The sequence below is a fragment of the Mustelus asterias genome, chromosome 10 (assembly GCF_964213995.1).
Source record: "Mustelus asterias chromosome 10, sMusAst1.hap1.1, whole genome shotgun sequence".
NCBI lineage: Eukaryota > Metazoa > Chordata > Chondrichthyes > Carcharhiniformes > Triakidae > Mustelus > Mustelus asterias.
The window spans coordinates 60732165-60749776 of NC_135810.1; the positions used below are offsets into that span (position 1 = coordinate 60732165).

Genomic DNA, 17612 nt, shown 5'->3' on the forward strand with positions numbered 1-17612 from the left:
ACACCCATCCCCCCAAACCCCCACCCGCACACCCACCCATCCCCTCAACCCCCAACCTCCACTCACCCCCCAACCACCACCCAAACATCCAACCCCCCAACCTCCACCTGCCCACCCACCCATTCTCCAACCCCTACCCATCCTCCCAGCCCCCCACCCACCCATCCCTCCAACCCCCCACCTCCCCATCTTCCCAACCCCCACCCATCCACCCTCCCAAATCCCCACCCAACCCCCAACCCCCCACCCACACATCCACCCATTACCCCAAACCCTTACCTAGCCGTCCCAACACCACCCACACACCCACCCATCCACCCAAACCCCCACCCACCCATCCCCCCAACCCCCACCCATCCCCCCAACCACCACCCATCCCCCCACCCATCCCCCCAACCCCCACCCATCCCCCAACCCCCCCCACCCACCCACCCATTCCTCAACCCCCACCCATCCCCCCAACCCCCACCCGCACACCCATCCACCCTCCCAATCCCCACCCAGCCCGCCTAACTCCCACCCGGACACTCACCCATTCCCCTCATCCCCCACCCGCACATCCATTGGTCTGGAAGAGGAAGCAACCATGGATGCAGTGGCCTACATTATTCTTGTGGAACGCAGAGGAGCATTCTTAATCATCTTGACCCCACCAAAAATCTTGTTTCACTTACCTTTTTGGGGCCTCATCCTCCTTACCACAAGATACAGTTGGTACAGACTTCCTTCCATTGTCTATTGAAGTTGCATCAAATAGATTTTCATACAGTCATGGCATTCCTGCCTAACTGAGACCAACACCTGGACCACCCAATGGAAGGCTCTAGTAAACATGGCGGTGGAGTGGGAACAGCTGATAAAGTGACCAACAGAAATTTAAATCCTACTGTTTCTGCCAAACACAATGGGTTAACGTTGATCCAATGGAACGGATGGTGTGAAGTTAGACAAAGAAGTGATATTTTAAAAGTTGTCCATCCAGTACTCCAGCCAACTATTCTGCCCACGCATCATCTGCATGTTACCTGGTTCTTAGACATAAGAATAGAATTAACTGTAATCTGATGATACAAGTAGAAGTTTAAGTTGTGTGTTGCCCTGCTATATTAAAGCAGCGAGCAAATGAAGGAATTCCTTATTATGACATACCACTATAACGGATCCAATTATTGGCAAATCTGCATGAAACATATGCTCAAGTGACATTTTGCATATTTAAAGTCGATGGATTTCAAAGCAGTTCTTTTGCCTTTCTGTTGACACCAAAGTGAATGTTGACTTTTGTATTCCATTTTTTAAAAAAGCAACCATTTCGTTACGGCAAAATGTTTTTGTTAAGATGGCATAGCGACCGAGTGCTACCAAAGACAACCACAAAAATCTCACATCCTCCATGTGTGACCATGCAATTGGAGATTTGAGAACATTGTACTTGGAAACCAACAAGCAACTGAGATTTTCCACAGCTTAACACATACTCCACAAATGGTGTTAGTGACAATTTTGTATTTGAATTTCTACCTGCCGAATATAAAGTTCCAGACAATGCAATGCAGGGGACAGAATTCCTCGGGCAAACCACAGTATCTGCACTTTTAACACTAGCATTCTGAACAATTAGAACTAGCCATTGCTGAGTTTTCCTTTCTGTTACATGTTTTAGGTAAAGGTTAGTGTTAAGGATCATTTGATTTTACTAAATACATGCTGGTGTGGCAGTTTACCAGCCATTGATCTGGACCTGGACTGATATGTACTGTTATTGCTATATTTCCAAAACAGTGTCTCCTGAAGGTTATGTCAAATTTAAATGAGCTTGGTTTGTTTACAATCAAATAGAACCGTGTTTCTTTTTGTCGTGAGTTTACCTGTATGATTCAGGATAGTATAAACCGTTTCCATGCCAGCATGAATATGATCAGTTACATGGCAGTGCAATAGCCAAGTCCCAGGGTTCGATGCAACCATTTCTATGGTCTGGAATGTTCCAGGGAAGAGATCGTACACGTCTGCTCTGTAGTCATTTTTCATCTAAAAGAACACAACACAAAATGCACTTTATTACCCTGTAGAAAATGCACTTGAGGATTTTTCTGTGCTTCCGAGGAGTGGGGCTTACACAACCTAGCTAACTAAGCTGTATTAAGGTGCATATTCAGAAAACGTATCACACAGAATTACATCCTGATCAGCAATTATCTCACAACAGCCTTTAGGTTCTGCTGTAGTTGGCTGACACTGGAGAACTCCTCTTCATTATCATGATGGCCACTGCTTGGTCTACCCTAAATCCCGCACAACAAGGTGCAAGGAGGCCAGGATGCAGGGAAATCATGGGGGGGTCTCATAGTGGGGACAGGTGAGGAGGCAATGAGGGTGTGGGGGGGAAGAGTGGGGGGAATGCAAGGGGATGGAGGTGGGGTTGCAAAGGCCAAGGTGGGGATGGGGGAGTGGTAGACCATAGGTAAGGACCCCTGTTCACAGAAGGGGGCCTGTGAGGAAGATGACCCCCACTTCGTACCCAAGGCCTGAGTAGGTTAACCTGCTAGGTGCACCCACCATCCCTGACTTCCTTTGCCGGCCTAAGAAGGAGCCCTTAAGTGTCCATGAATTGGGTTCTTAAGGTCCTCAGTTAAGTTGAGGTGCCCACTCCTGTGAAGTTGTTGCCAGGTTGGGGGTGGCCGGGTAGATGACAGGGATGACAACGGCAGAATTTAAAGGCAGCTCCCTCCCCAGCCCCATCTGGGGGCTGTAAACTTCTGCACTGAGATTCAGAAAGTGGGAATTATGCTAGACAACTGTTTGTCATTGGCAAAGACACAACGAGTAGTATGGTCTCCTTCAGTGCTGTAAATTTTCTATGGCCTGGATCTTATGCCTGTTGGGTGCGCGCAATCAACGGGGCTGGAAGCAGATGCAATATGCGGTTCACCAACTATAGAAGTGGATGAGCCATGTAAAATCACTGACAACTGGCTCCTTAATGGGCTTAGTTGCACACTTAATTGTCAGTGGCCATTCTTCCGGCTCCCCCATTTGACATCTTCTCATGCGTTTCAGGTCGAGTGTGCACCTGCATGTTCAATCTAATATTCTAGCCAATGTTTCTACGCCCATTCCAATTAATCTGCCCTTTTCTAATAACAGCCAAACAACTACATTCTTCTTGTATCATTGTCAACACCTCATTACTTTTCTTAACTGTCCACTTTGCTTTGTGCATCTTCGAATCAACATCTTAAAAACTTTCTCAAAACCTTTCCCCCCTCTCCTCGGTGTCCAGATATCAGCACCTTACTCGATACCAAGTTCTTCCTTAAATTTTTCTTCCGTTCTCTACTTGATTGTCCAACCCGCTCGCTTCCTTATGTTAAATTCAACTTTCCCCATTGTAACTGTGATACAAAAGTCTGAGGTCACATCCCAACCGACTTAAGAACAGCTTCTTCCCTGTTGCCATCAGATGTTTGAATGGACCTATCATACATTAAGTTGATCTGTCTCTACACCCTAGCTATGACTGTGACACTACATTCTGCACCCTCTCCTTTCCTTCTCCCTGTGTACTCTATGAACAGTATGTTTTAACTGTCTAATGTGCAAGAATCAACACTTTTCACTGTATCCCAATAGCAGCAGTGTCTTCTATCTACACGATGCACTGCAGCAATTCATCAAAGATCCTTAAACAGTACCTTCCAAATCCAAGACCACTTCCATCTAGAAGGACAAGGGCAGCAGATACATGGGAACACCACCACCTGCAAGCTCCCCCCCAAGCCACTCACCGTCCTGACTTGGAAATATATTGCTGTTCCTTCACAGTCGCTGGGTCAAAATCCTGGAATTCCCTCCCTAATGGCATTGTGGGTCAACCCACAGCACATGGATTGCAACAATTCGAGAAGGCAGTTCACCACCACCTTCTTAAGGGCAACTAGGGATGGGCAATAAATGCTGGCCCACCATCGACACCCATGTACCACGAATGAATAAAAAAAAGTGGCAATAATAAATCAAATCCAATCAAAATCTGCTATCAATTGTCATTATACTTGATAAGTACTTGAACTTGTGTTATGTGATCCAATTGTATTACGCTTATTAAAATGCTCACTCTTTCACCTGCATTCCTTTCACCTTCAATGCATGAGATAATCATCTTCATTCCCTAATTCATTGCTTCAGCATTCGAGTTATCAACTCTAGTCCATTCAGTGTACTTGCTATCGTCAGCAAATCTGACATTTTCATGAGCTGCCTTTTAACTTTGACCTTCTCTAGACCCATCTTTTGTTTCTTTATTTGTTTCATTACCATCCCCCTATAGCTAGTTTCATCCCTTTTGTCATTTAATCTCCCTGGCCTCCTACCCTATCGCAGCCCCTCCCTTTAGTCCTTTCCTTCCCAGTCCTTTTCCTGCCTCTATATTTGCTTCAAACCTGTTACATCTCTAAATCTATCCGGTTCTGGTGAAACATCATCAACCTGAAACATTAGCTTTGTTTCTCCCTATACAAATGCTGCCAGACTTGTTGACTATTTCCAACATTTTCTGGTTATATTTCAATGTTCATTCTTTGTGCTAGCTGATTAAAATGTTTTGCCTACTATCTCTTTCACATACACATTTAAATACAGGTCAATGAAGCTGTTTTATCGGTTTAAATTCCAGCATTTCTGTTGCTAACTTTCCAGGGCATTTAAAAAATATATATTTCACAGGATATGGGCATCTGCCCCATCCCAGATTGTTCTTGAGAAGGTTGTGGTGAGCCACCTTCTTGAACTGTTGCAATCCATGTTGTGTAGGTACACCCACAATGATGTTAGAGAGGGAATTGCAGCGTTTCCTTTCAACTGCTTCCCTGCCCAGTGAAGCAGCTGAGGCTACCTCGTTGAATGCTTTTAAGGCAAAGATAGAAAGATTTGTGAACAGTAAAGGAATTAAGGGTTATGGTGAGCGGGCGGGTAAGTGGAGCTGAGTCCACGAAAAGATCAGCCATGATCTTACTGATTGGCAGAGCAGGCTTGAAGAGCCAGATGGCCTACTCCTGCTCCTAGTTCTTATGTTCTTATTTGACCCAGCAAATGTGAAGAAATGGTAATATAATTCCAAGTCAAGATGGTAAGTGACTTGGAGGGGAACTTGCAGGTGGTGGTGTTCCCATGCACCTGTTGCCCTTGTCCTTCTCGGTGGTAGAGGTCGAGGGTTTGGAAGTTATTGTTGAAAAAGCTTTGGTGAGTTGCTGCAGTGCAAGTTGTAGATGGTACACACTGCTGCTACTCTACGCCAATGGTGGAAGGAGTGAATGTTTAAGGTGTTGGATGGGATGTCAATCAAGCAGGCTACTTTGTCTTGGATGTTGTTGAGCTTCTTGAGTGTTGTTGGAGCTGTACTGATCTAAGCAACTGGAGAGTATTCAATCACACTCCTGATTTGTGCCTTGTAGATGGTTGACAGGCTCTGGGGAGTCAGGAGGTGAGTTACTCATCACAGAATTCCCAGCCTCTGATTTGCTCTTGTGGACACAATATTTCCATGGCTAGTCTCGTTCAGTTTCTGGTCAATGATAATGCTCCAGATGTTGATAGGGTAGAAATAGATATGTTCCATTCATTTTAAGAACAGTTATAATTCATAATTATGAATCTAACTAAAGGAAGAACAAAATGAACAAAAAGAAGAGGGTTGCAGGGATGATGAAAAAAAACAAAATCACTCCCGTCACTAAGTTTTAATTAAGAAAAAGAAAAGACCTCCACAAAGCAGTTGGCTGAGATATTCGACTGAATAAAAATAACCCAGGCAAGTTAACATCTTAGATGATAGTATAGTAGGCAGTATTACTGTGGATTTTGACTTCAGATACCAAAGGTACAAAATTATACCTTCACATCAAACAACTTTGACCTTATAGTACTATTTCCAGGTGCACAATCTCCAAAACCATAAGCTTCTACAGTAACCTTTATGTTATCCGACACTCTAACTCTACCAACCGGAATTCTCTGCTAACTGGAATTTCTGATGTTCCCCGAATATGAATCATCACTTTACCAACTGGAACCAAATAGGGTTATTCAGAAATTGTACCTGTCTACCGAATAATGATGTATTTTAATTTATGTTTCAATGTACTGTTGAAGATTTATAAGTACAAAAGAATACTGTTCCTTACATCCCAAGTATTTGCACATTAGCGCATGCTACAGGTATTGCATTGTATCCTATTGGGAAATAGAACTCTGCATTAATCGGCACCACCTCTTCCCCATGCATGCCAGGTAATAAAGATTTTGCTGTATATGTACTACAAATAATTGATGTATAAATAATTGCAGGTGAAAGAAGAGTTTAGAAAATTCCAGAAATATCTTACTTGAATTCTCTTACCCTATATATAAAACTCTGGGCATGGAAATGAACAGTGTGCATGTCTACTTCATTTCCCATACCCAGTAAATACCAGTCAACCTTCTCTCCTTTAACCATTGTCAGCCCATGAAGATTTCCATAGATCTTCCCATTAATTGCTGAAAGAAAAATAAGGTAAAATTCCAGTAAGTGAATTTTGGAAAGGAAGGCTGGGCTCCAATAGTTTAGGAATCGACGATCAGTATGCGCCCATACCATGCATTTTATTGCTTTCTACAAACTCTTCCGTTTTCTCGAACGCAGCAGGGTCCGCACGGAGGTAAGTGATGATGTTGTCGTTCAAGTACCAGGATTCATTTTCGTCATATACCAGGAACAATAAAGCAAATTCCCGATCAACATCCTTCCGCAGGCCATTCTGATTGAGTATTCCTTTACGGCAGGTTACCAGAGGGCCGACCAATCCACTGTACAGATCCTGAAATAAAATGCTAAATAGATTGTACAAGTTTCTTTTTAGCTGCATACTCTTACACAATGTACAGTACAGAGATACTTAAATAATTGTGTACTAAACAGTTAACTTTGCATGATGAATATATAGGCAATGGAGCTAGATGCACTGTACATTTCCATCAATATATGAGAAAGAGTGTAATTACTGTGGATTCAGTCCAAATTAGATATAACATAAATTTTAAACACATCTCAAAATGATAGTCTCATTTCCTTCAGCTCTGTGCTAGCTGCAGTCCTATGAATTCTCAAATTTAATTACTAATTCTTAAATGTTAGTAGAGAACTGAATGTCAATAGCTCTTTGCTATCATTTAAGTTTGATGCTGATGAGCACAGCTCTGTGAATTTGTGTAAGCAAAGCTCTGCTTTGTCTGGCCAGAAAGCGATGGGATTAGAACTCAGCACTCAAACCAGTTAGAATAGTTTCATCACATTCCAGTTTAATAAAGGGAGTGACAAAGCTCCTGCAGTCTTACTGTGTTAAAACCACTGCTCTGCTGGCTATGGAATGTAAAACAGAAGTAAAAACAGTAAAGGCAAAAAATGGATACTGGCAGTTTCAAAGCTGCAGTGGAATCTTTTATAAAAGACAAAAATCTATGAAATATAGCTCTTGAAATAAAACCACGAGTGCTTATTTCATTTGTCTAAACTTACTCTTCCGCTATTCCAATACATTTGTTCAACCATTTGAAATAAATGACTTCAAAACTCACGAAAATAAGTGACAATTTACGTAAATGCACTAGCTACTCATATCTGAGCATCTCTATTCATAGGGCAGTTGTGTGGCCTGGCACATTAGACAAGAAAATAAATATCACCACAATCCAGCAGAGGGACGACAGGAAGCATTCGAAAAGAACAAGAGCATCTGAAAACGGAAGTGGGATGGCAGTGCGGAATTAATTGTGCAGCCTCTTTTGATGCAGGCAGCATGCCAGCTCCACGCTTCCTGTGCATTTGTACGATGGCAGCATGCAGGCACTGCTGACCCCATTGTCGAGTGACGACATGTCACAGCCCAGGATTGAAATGGTGAGAGGCTAGTGTTGTAATGTAGGTCCTTTAGATTTTTCAATGATGAGATCCTGATACTTGTATATTTAAACATGAACCATTTATTGTTAGTCTTACAACTATTTACAGATCCCAGGTTACCGTCATACATGGTGCTGCTGACATGCAGATGGGCTACTTTAAAGAATGTTCTCCCCGAGTCCCTTACTATGCAACACTGTACATCATACCTTGGGTAGTGCTTTCTCTAGTACAATGTTAAACCTTGCTCTGCTGAGCACCTTTACATTATAACGGCATGCAGGCACATAATACAAGATCCTCCTTTCTTCCATAAAGGAAACTTTGCTCCTTTCCAATGTTACAATACAATTTACTTGGTAACCCTGCTCCCACATCTCAACATCTGACTTAATAAATTCAGATGGTCTTGTGGCTTGACAGTTCTTCCACATCTTGGTCTGTCATGTTTGGAGGAATGATAGCAATACTTTGTTTCTTGGCTATTTCATTTGATTCACTTTTTATGCTCCTTCAAGTTGTGTTTATCTTTATTAACACTGCATCTGCTTTCTTCAGATGCTGTGGGTTTGTTCTGTTCATTCTGAGGGGAATGTGCACTCTGTTCATTTCTAGAGTGGAATAGAATTTTATTTTTCTGTGGTGTCTGTCATGTTCTTTCTGGACTTGTGTGTTTGCTTTTTATTCACTCAACGAATGTGGACATCACTGTCTAGGCAAGCATTTATTGGTGATCTCTAATTGTCCTTCAGAAGGTGGCTGCTGCAGTCTATATGTGTAGATACAGCCATAGTGCTGTTATGGAGGGAGTTCCAGGATTCTGACCCAGTGACAGTGAAGGAAAGGTGAAATATTTCCAAGTCAGGGTGGTGAGCGACTTAGAAGGGAAATACCAAATGGTGGTGTTCCCATGTATCTGCTGCCTTTGTGCCTCTAGATGTGTAGAAGGGGTACAGAAACCCCCAGGATTTTGAAGACTATTAAAACAAAGTAGACTAGTTTAAAATGGGGCTCACAGTGTGCCTTATATATATATATAATAAGGAATCACAAAGTACTTCACATATATATATATATGTCATGCAAAGGTATTGTCTGCATAGACATATATATAATCATTGGTAGAGAATTTTATAGATTTAAAATATATTTTCAAATGTCTTGTAAACTTTGGCCAAGATGCAGCCTGCCCCAAAGCATAATGGGAAACAAGCAAAACTAGACATAAGATATAGAATATATTTTCTATTATCTTTAAGAGACTTTGCAGCTGCAAGCTATCAAGGTTTTAAAATGGATAGAGGCATTTAGCTTCTAGTTGCAGTGAAGATGTATTCAGCTTTTACTGATAAGGGGATAGCTCGCAGGCAGGATGAAATGACTCCCTCTCCATTGCCATGGGTTAGCAGGTGGCGAGGGCGACCCTTTAACCTACCGGATTTGTGTAGCTAAGGTTACTAGCCTTGGCGGGGGGGGGGGAACTTCCAGGTCTGGTTGACCAATGAATTCCCAAATCTGCTAGAAGGTAGAATGCTATTGGCCAAGGTAAATAATGTATATTAATGTAATTGGATCATCCAGTTTGGATGGCAGGTCGAGTGGGAGAAACGAACCTTCAAAAAGGTATATCTGTTTTACACATGTACTGTAACGTCAGAGAGAAGTTGGAATCTCCGGCTCTCTCTCCCAATGCGTGTTGGTCAATAAAGAATGTCTTTAACTGCATACTGTCTTTCGCGAGTCTGTGTTAGCTGAGTTCAGCTCAATACATGGCACCAGAGGGAAGCCCCTGGAAAATCCCTTAACAAGATGGTCATGGGTTTGGAAGGTACTGTCTAATGAACCTTGCTTAGTTCCTGTTGTGTTTAGTTTCGCAAATGGAATCTGTATTTCCACTAATTTCACAAGTTCAGCCAAACATAAGAATTAAGAGCAGGAGTATGCAATTTTGCCCCTCAAGCCTGCGATCGTGGCTAATCTCATCTCGGCCTCAACTCCACTTTACTGCCCACTATAGCCCTTCAAACCCATACTAATTTTAAAAATCTGTCCACCTTTTCCTTAAGTTTACTCAAAGTTCTGGCATCATGCTGTGGGGTAGTGAATAGTGAACCCTTTGAGAGTAGTAATTTCTCCTAATCTCGGTTTTAAATCTGCTATCACTTATCCTCAAATTATGAACTCCTGTTCTAGATTTCCCTACAAGGAAAAATGTCCCCTCCTTGTCTACTTTGTCAATCCCACTTATCATCTTGTACATCTCAGTTAGATCTCCTTTCATTCTTCTAAACTCTGGGGAGTATAGACCTAAACTGCCCAATCTTGCTTCGTACGATAGAACTCTCATCTCTGGAATCAATCTAGTGAATCTCCTCTGAACCACCTCCAATGCAACTACATCCCTCCTCAAGTAAGGGGACCAAAACTCTACACAATATTCTAAGTGCAGCATGGTGGCACAGTGGTTAGCACTGCTGCCTCACAGTGCCAGGACCCGGGTTCAATTCTGGCCTTTGGTCAGTGTCTGTGTGGAGTTTGCACTTTCTCCCCGTGTCTGCGTGGGTTTCTTCCGAGTGCTCCGGTTTCCTCCCACAGTCCAAAGATGTGCGTGTTAGGTTGATTGGCCATGCTAAATTGACCCTAGTGTCAGGGGATTAGCAGGGTAAATATGTGGGGTTACAGGAATGGGGCCTGAGTGGGATTGTGGTCAATGCAGACTTGATGGGCCGAATGGCCTCCTTCCACGCTGTAGGGATTCTATGATTCTAATGCTTTACCACTTTCATATTCTAATCCTTTAGCAAATACCAAGATTCCATTTGCCTTCCACATTACCCACTGTACCTGCATTCAAAAAGAGAGAGGGAGGCAAATGCAGGAAACTATAGGTCTATTATCTAAAGGAAGTAATAACGGAACATTTAGAATGTCAAAATGCAATCCATTGGAGTCTAGTATTTTTTTTCTCTGGCTGCAGCTTGGAAAGTTCAAAGGCCTTTCTTTTCACCGACTCCTCTTTTTCATTCAACTGCTTCTTTATAGAGTCATTGAGGTATACAGAATGGAAACAGACCCTTCGGCCTAACTTGTCCATGACGATCAGTTTTTACCACTAAACTAGTCCCAATTGCCCACATTTGGCCCATATCCCTCTATACCCATCTTACACATGTAACTGTCTAAATGCTTTTTAAAAGACAAAATTGTACCCGCCTCTACTACTACCTCTGGCAGCTTGTTCCAGACACTCACCACCCTCTGTGTGAAAAAATTGCCCCTATGGACACTTTGGTATCTCTCCCCTCTTGCCTTAAACCTATGCTCTCTAGTTTTAGACTCCCCTACCTTTGGGAAAAGATATTGACTATCTAGCTGATCTATGCTCATTATTTTATAGACCTCTATAAGATCACCCCTCAGCCTCCTACGCTGCAGGGAAAAAGTCCCAGTTTATCCAGCCTCTCCTTATAACTGAAACCATCAAGTCTCGGTAGCATCCTAGTAAACCTTTTCTGCACTCTTTCTAGTTTAATAATATCCTTTCTATAATAGGGTGACCAGAACTGTATACAGTATTCCAAACGTGGCCTTACTAGTGTCTTGTACAACTTCAACAAGACGTCCCAACTCCTGTATTCAATGTTCTGACCAATGAAACCAATCACGCCGAATACCTTCTTCACCACTCTCCACCTGTGACTCCACTTTCAAGGAGCTATGAACCTGTACCCCTAGATCTCTTTGTTCTATAATTCTCCCCAAAGCCTTACCATTAACTGAGTAGGTCCTGTCCCGATTCGATCTACTAAAATAGGTACTGTTAGCTCTTTAGTTTTCTGCGATTCATGCACAAGGACACCCAGATCCCTCTGCACCGAAGCACTCTTAAGTTTCTCTCCATTTAGATAATAAGTTGCCTTTGTATTTTTCCAACCAAAATGGATAATCTCACATTTACCCACATTAAACTCCATCTGCCAAATTTTGCCCCATTCATTTAATCTATCCATATCCATTTGTAAATTTCTTATTTCCTTATCGCAACTTACTGTCCCACCTATATTTGTGTCATCTGCAAATTTGGCTATGGCACCTACTATCCCAGCATCCAAGTCATTAATATAGATTGTAAATAGTTGGGGCCCTAACCTTGTGGCACCCCACTAGTTACAAACAGAAAAAGACCCATTTACCCCAACTCTCTGCTGGTTAGCTAATCCTCTATCCAAGCTAATAAATTACCCCTAATCCCATGTGGACTAACCTTGTGTGGCACCTTATCAAATGCCTTCTGTACATCCATTTATACTACATCTACAGGATCTCCATTGTCCACCTTACTTATTACATCTTCACAGAGCTTAAGCAAATTAGTCAAACATGATTTACCCTTCACAAAAACATAATGATTCTGATGAATCTCTTTAATTTTCCGGGAAACAAACTTTAGCCTGAGGGATTCTTGTAATATGGGAAACTTCTTTAACTGGATTTCCTTTTCTTTGTGAATCACACTGACTTCATCTTGAGCTTTTCTGTAATTCAGCAAAGTCTCCTCAAGTTTCTTCTGCTGCGCTTCCATTCTGCTGTATAAGACAGTCTTCATGGCTTCATGTTGTTGAATGTTACATGTTTCTTTTGTATTTGATCTTGAAGGACAATCAACCGTTCTTGCAACTGTTTTTAATTTCTTGTTGACACCTTGCCAACTCAGTCTGGATTTCAGTGCATCATCTCGTTATCCCAGCTTGAATCTTACGGTTCTGATCTTCCAGTTCAGCTCTGCTGTGAACATTTTCCTGTAGGACAGTTTCTCTTATTTTGAGTACAATTTGCTTCTTTGAGGTTACCTCAGATACTTTCCCGCATTCACAGTCATCTGCATACTCCACACTGACATCTGCTGTTACATTTGGGTACTGTCAGCATTTTCAAGAAACTATTTTGAGTCTTTTGGCTGCTTCTCAACCATTCTTTCTTCAACGCTAAACTCAATGGGTCGTGCAGTTCATTGCACTGGCACAATTGCTCTGGGGACCCCCATCTCCCTCGCTCTGCGACCTCTGTCTCCCCCCCGGTCTGGGACCTCCGTCTCCCCCGGTCTGGGACCTCCGTCTCCCTTGCTCTGGGGCCTCCATCTCCCTCGCTCTGGGACCTCCTTCTCCCTCGCTCTGGGACCTCCGTCTCCCTCGCTCTGGGACCTCCGTCTCCCTCGCTCTGGGACCTCCGTCTCCCCATGGTAGGGACCATGGGAATCGTAGCAGGTGGGACACGGACCATGCAAAGGTCCGTTCACCTCAAGTGGGATTTTCCGACCTTGGGGTGAGTGCAGCTGGAAAATCCCGCCCAAAATCTTAAAGTTAAACACTGCCATTGTGAAGTAAGTTCTTAAATATAACAGGCAAGAGATGGCAGAAGCTATCAGACCACACAATTATATGTTCAATCCAAGATTTAAAGAATTTGTCTCAAAGAACTCTTGTGGCCAAATTGTAGGACTTTAAATTGTACTTTTTAATTTATTCATGGAATGGCAGCCATGCTGGCTAAGTCAGCATTTATTGCCCATCCATAATTTCCTTTGAGAAAGTGACATTGAACTGTCTTCTTAAACCACTGTGGTCCATATGGTGTAGGTACATCCACAGTCCTGTTCGGGAAGGGATTCCAGGATTTTGACCCAGTGACGTGACAGTGAAGTAATGGCGATATATGTGGTTAGCACAGTGGTTAGCACAGCTGCCTCACAGCGCCAGGGACCCAGGTTCAATTCTGGCCTCGGGCCACTGTCTGTGTGGAGTTTCCAGATTCTCCCTGTGTCTGCATGGGTTTCCTCCGGGTGCTCCGGTTTCCTGCCACGGTCCAAAGATGTGCGGACTAGGTTGACTGGCCATGCTAAATTGACCCTAGTGTCGGGGGGATTGGTAGGTTTAATATGTGTGGTTATGGGAATCGGGTCTGGGTGGGATTGTTGTTGGTGCAGGCTCGATGGGCTGAATGGCCTCCTTCTGCACTGTAGGGATTCTATGATTCTATGATATTTCCAAGTCAGGATGGTAACTGAGTAGAAGGGAACTTAGGTGGTGATGCCCTTGTCCTTCTATGTGATAGTGGTCGTGGATTTGGAAGGTGATCTCTAAGGAGGCTTACAAGCTAACAAACTGTGGGTTCCAGGATGTTTACACCCAGGTTCCTTGGAAATGCTAATCCCAAAGGCTGTTTTGTTGAATCAAAACTCATTCACCAATCTGATGATGCTGATAAGCCAGAATCTTCCCCATCAAAACACCTTTCTATGTTAATGGACTATTCGTGAACCCAGGATGTGGAATTATTGCACGATGTAAGATAGTATAATCAAAAGTGAGAGGGGTTTGCAGCAATCATTGACAGAACTGATCATCCACACATCCAGGAACGTAATGCCCCGAGTGATCGACACGGTAGGTAAAGTTTGGAAGTTACTGGAACATTTGTAAGTACTGACTTAACTAGAAGGGAGCAGAGTACTGATGTTTTTGGGTTAAAAGGTGTATTTTCATTCTATGTACCTCTGTAAATAATTATTTGTAAAAGTGTGTGAAGATTGGCTCCAATTCTATCCTTCACCTCCTGTTTTCTGGAGTTTAACACTCGCCTTGCTCTCAAGCTGCAGGCTTGGTTGCCTCGGGTTACAGATTTCATTGAGGACATGGTTACTGAAGCTCAGATATCTCGCACACTGTCCCTTGCTGTGCTTCAGGAAGGAGAATGGCTCTGCAAACACCCTGGATGGATATAACCTCCTGCTGAGAACCCTTTTCATTTTCGTCCTCCTCCTTCAGCCGGCAGCTTTGTCTCTTTGTGGCCTCTGTTTCTTCAAGTCATTCCAAAGCCCAGGAGAAATGCCTATCACTGCAATCATCTCTGGGAGCAACTGGTGTGTGCAGAAGCCTTGGAGTCAGCAAGGAGACAGCAGACACACTGTAAACCTCGCCATTTTAAAATAACTTGAGAAAGCAACAAGCACTTGGACAATCACAACAACAACCTATAGAAATCAATCAGCAACTAATCTGAAAGTAATTAATGATCTCTTTCAATAGCAGTGGTGGTGGTTCCATCCTACAGCTGAACTTATACCCAGCCATGTGTGATTAAGAGGGAGTGTTAACTAGAGCACTGAATTCCAAAATAACAGTGCTCGGGTCAAAGTAGCATTACGCACTGACAGGAGTGCCCACTCGGTATACTTCCTCTAGGTGCTCCCTACACACATTCTGATGCCCTCACCAATGATGCATCTGGCATTACTCATGCCAGATATGTGCATGCTTGTTGGGGGTGCCAATCTAGACCTCAGAGGCCTCAGATAGTACACTAAAGATGAGACAGCAAATCTCTGAGAAAAAGCTGAATATGCAAATTGAAAGTGATATAAAAACATCCTGCTATGACTAAAAACCTTCAGGATCCCAAGGGTCCCCACAAGTATCCCTCCAAGACACACAAGCTTCTAACTGGGAAAGCTATTGCCGTTCCTCCACTGCTATTGAGTCAATATTCTGGAATTCTCTCCCTCACAGCATTCTGGGTATTAGAAATGGGCAACCAGGCCTGGCCTTGTCAACGATGCTCACATTCCATAAACACATCTTTAAAAAGCATGTTATTTATGAATCTCTTAATATTTTAGAAAATCTAATTCATAACGTGCAGGAAAGTTTAATTGAATATTACCTTCACAAATTTCACTGCAGAATAATAAATCCAAGTGATGCAATTGGAGTCTCCACTACCAGGACCCGACCTTTCTGGAACATTCCATCTGTAAATCTTCACCTGACCTAGAACAATAATAGGGATACACTTCACTGAAATGAGAAAAACAAAATGGTAAAAAGAAAAATGCACATTGAAAAAAGTGAAGAATGCTTCACAGATTCCACGCATAGATGGCAGCCTATCATAGCAAATATACCAAGGACGAACAAGCTTCCCTAAACCAAGGGTTCAAATAGCCAAGTAAATTAAAATAGAAGGAAATCAGAACATTTTCACTCGAATGGTAATAGGATTGTCGCAAAATGTGACAGGACAAGTCATTGAAGCAACAACGTGGGTTAGTTGAAAAGACAATTGGATGTGTTTCAGGAGAGACAGTGTCAGTGGGTTTGACCTTTGACAAAGGAACTGGGCGGTTCCCTCTAGCTTAATGGTCATTTCCTATTCTTAAAAATTATTTTCTCCTTAGAATGGATAAAATTTAGTTCCAACGATAATTTGAGAACATTCCTATAGATTATATTCCATGCACTACTGACATCACATGTCATAGAATCATAGAATCATCCTACAGTGCAGAAGGAGGCCACCCAGTCCATCGAGTCTGCACCGACCACAATCCCAGCCAGCCCTCACCCCACAACGCCACGCATTTACCCTAACTCGTCCCCTAACACTGGATATCTGTTGCAGTCATCTGCCATTCAATTCATTTTTAAATTGTTATACCCTCAAAATTCATCATTTTGGATGTACAATGTGAGCAGTTACTTCTAGATATGCAACTTTGAAGGGAATAAATTTTAAACTCATGTTAGTGAATAAGCAGAATTGTGCTGCATAACTCACCTGGCTTGGTAACTGGTACTTTGAGATGTTTCCCACTGTTTACCTCTTCAGCACCATGTGGGTGTATACAGTAAGGTTGAGAAGCTAAGTTCTTAAATACAACCATGATAATATCACCAACCTCTGCTCGAATAATTGGACCTAAGTGCACAAGATTAAACAAAGTTACAATTGGCTATAACCAGACAGCTGCAAGCATAACACACAAGGGAGATCTTCCGTAAACCAAAATCTAAACCCACTTCCTAATTAATCTTCCTATCAGCCCTACTTTGCAAATAACAACTCATTGACTTGGTGATAAATATCTTTCCTCCACAGGAAAGCTCATTTGGGCATAATTACAATACTTCTTCACAGAGTCATTGCATCATCTCAGTTTAAATCACTTCTGTCATGGAAAAAAAACATGTCACTGAACATTAATGCAACAACCCTGCTATGGTTTATGGCTTCTCCTTAATGTCGATGATATGTAGCCTAGCTACTGTCTTGTCACACAGTGTCAGGTTATTTTGAAGTGAATGTCTGATGATTTACAACAGGAGGCTGTGATGAACGCAGTTTGACTGTGGGCAGTTTCCCCTTTATGAAGATGGTAGAGAGAACTGATCGACAGAATTTCCCAGTCTGGAGAGTAGGTGCAGCGGCAGGCATGAAGATCACTGTGATTCCCGATGGGTGGAATGACGGATGATTACGCACAATCCTCCACTCTGCAGCTCATCAATGACACACCTCCGAGCAGCTTGGTGAACCTTGTGGAGGGGTGGACAGGGATTTGTCTACCCTGCCATTAACTCATGGGGTCGAAGGTCCTGACGCCAGATTTAAATGACACCTCGACAGGCATTCACTCACTGCAGGCCAGGTGTTGTGTTTTAACAGGGAATCCATGGCATGGAGGAATACCAAACCGTCAGCACCACGTTTGTAAAGCTTCCCTGTGGATTTTCCTCCTCCAGGCTGTCCAGAAAAGGTGGGAGGTCCTCTTTCTTTGGGATGGGAGCCAGAGTTCCTCCTGCCTTTCCACACTGGCCTGTGAGGAGGTCACCAGGGA

At 42.9% G+C, this 17612-nt stretch overlaps 1 protein-coding gene across 1 annotated transcript in view; it reads right to left on the reverse strand.

The window, feature by feature from the left end:
- Positions 1 to 17612, reverse strand: part of LOC144499627 (ferroxidase HEPHL1-like) — a 128884-nt gene that overhangs the window by 15565 nt on the left and 95707 nt on the right. The window contains exons 14-18 of the mRNA XM_078221799.1: positions 16553 to 16693; positions 15659 to 15765; positions 6635 to 6857; positions 6398 to 6537; positions 1869 to 2031 (exon numbers count right to left, since the gene is read on the reverse strand). Of these exons, the coding sequence (XP_078077925.1) occupies positions 1869 to 2031; positions 6398 to 6537; positions 6635 to 6857; positions 15659 to 15765; positions 16553 to 16693 (774 nt within the window). The remainder of the gene's footprint in view (positions 1 to 1868; positions 2032 to 6397; positions 6538 to 6634; positions 6858 to 15658; positions 15766 to 16552; positions 16694 to 17612) is intronic.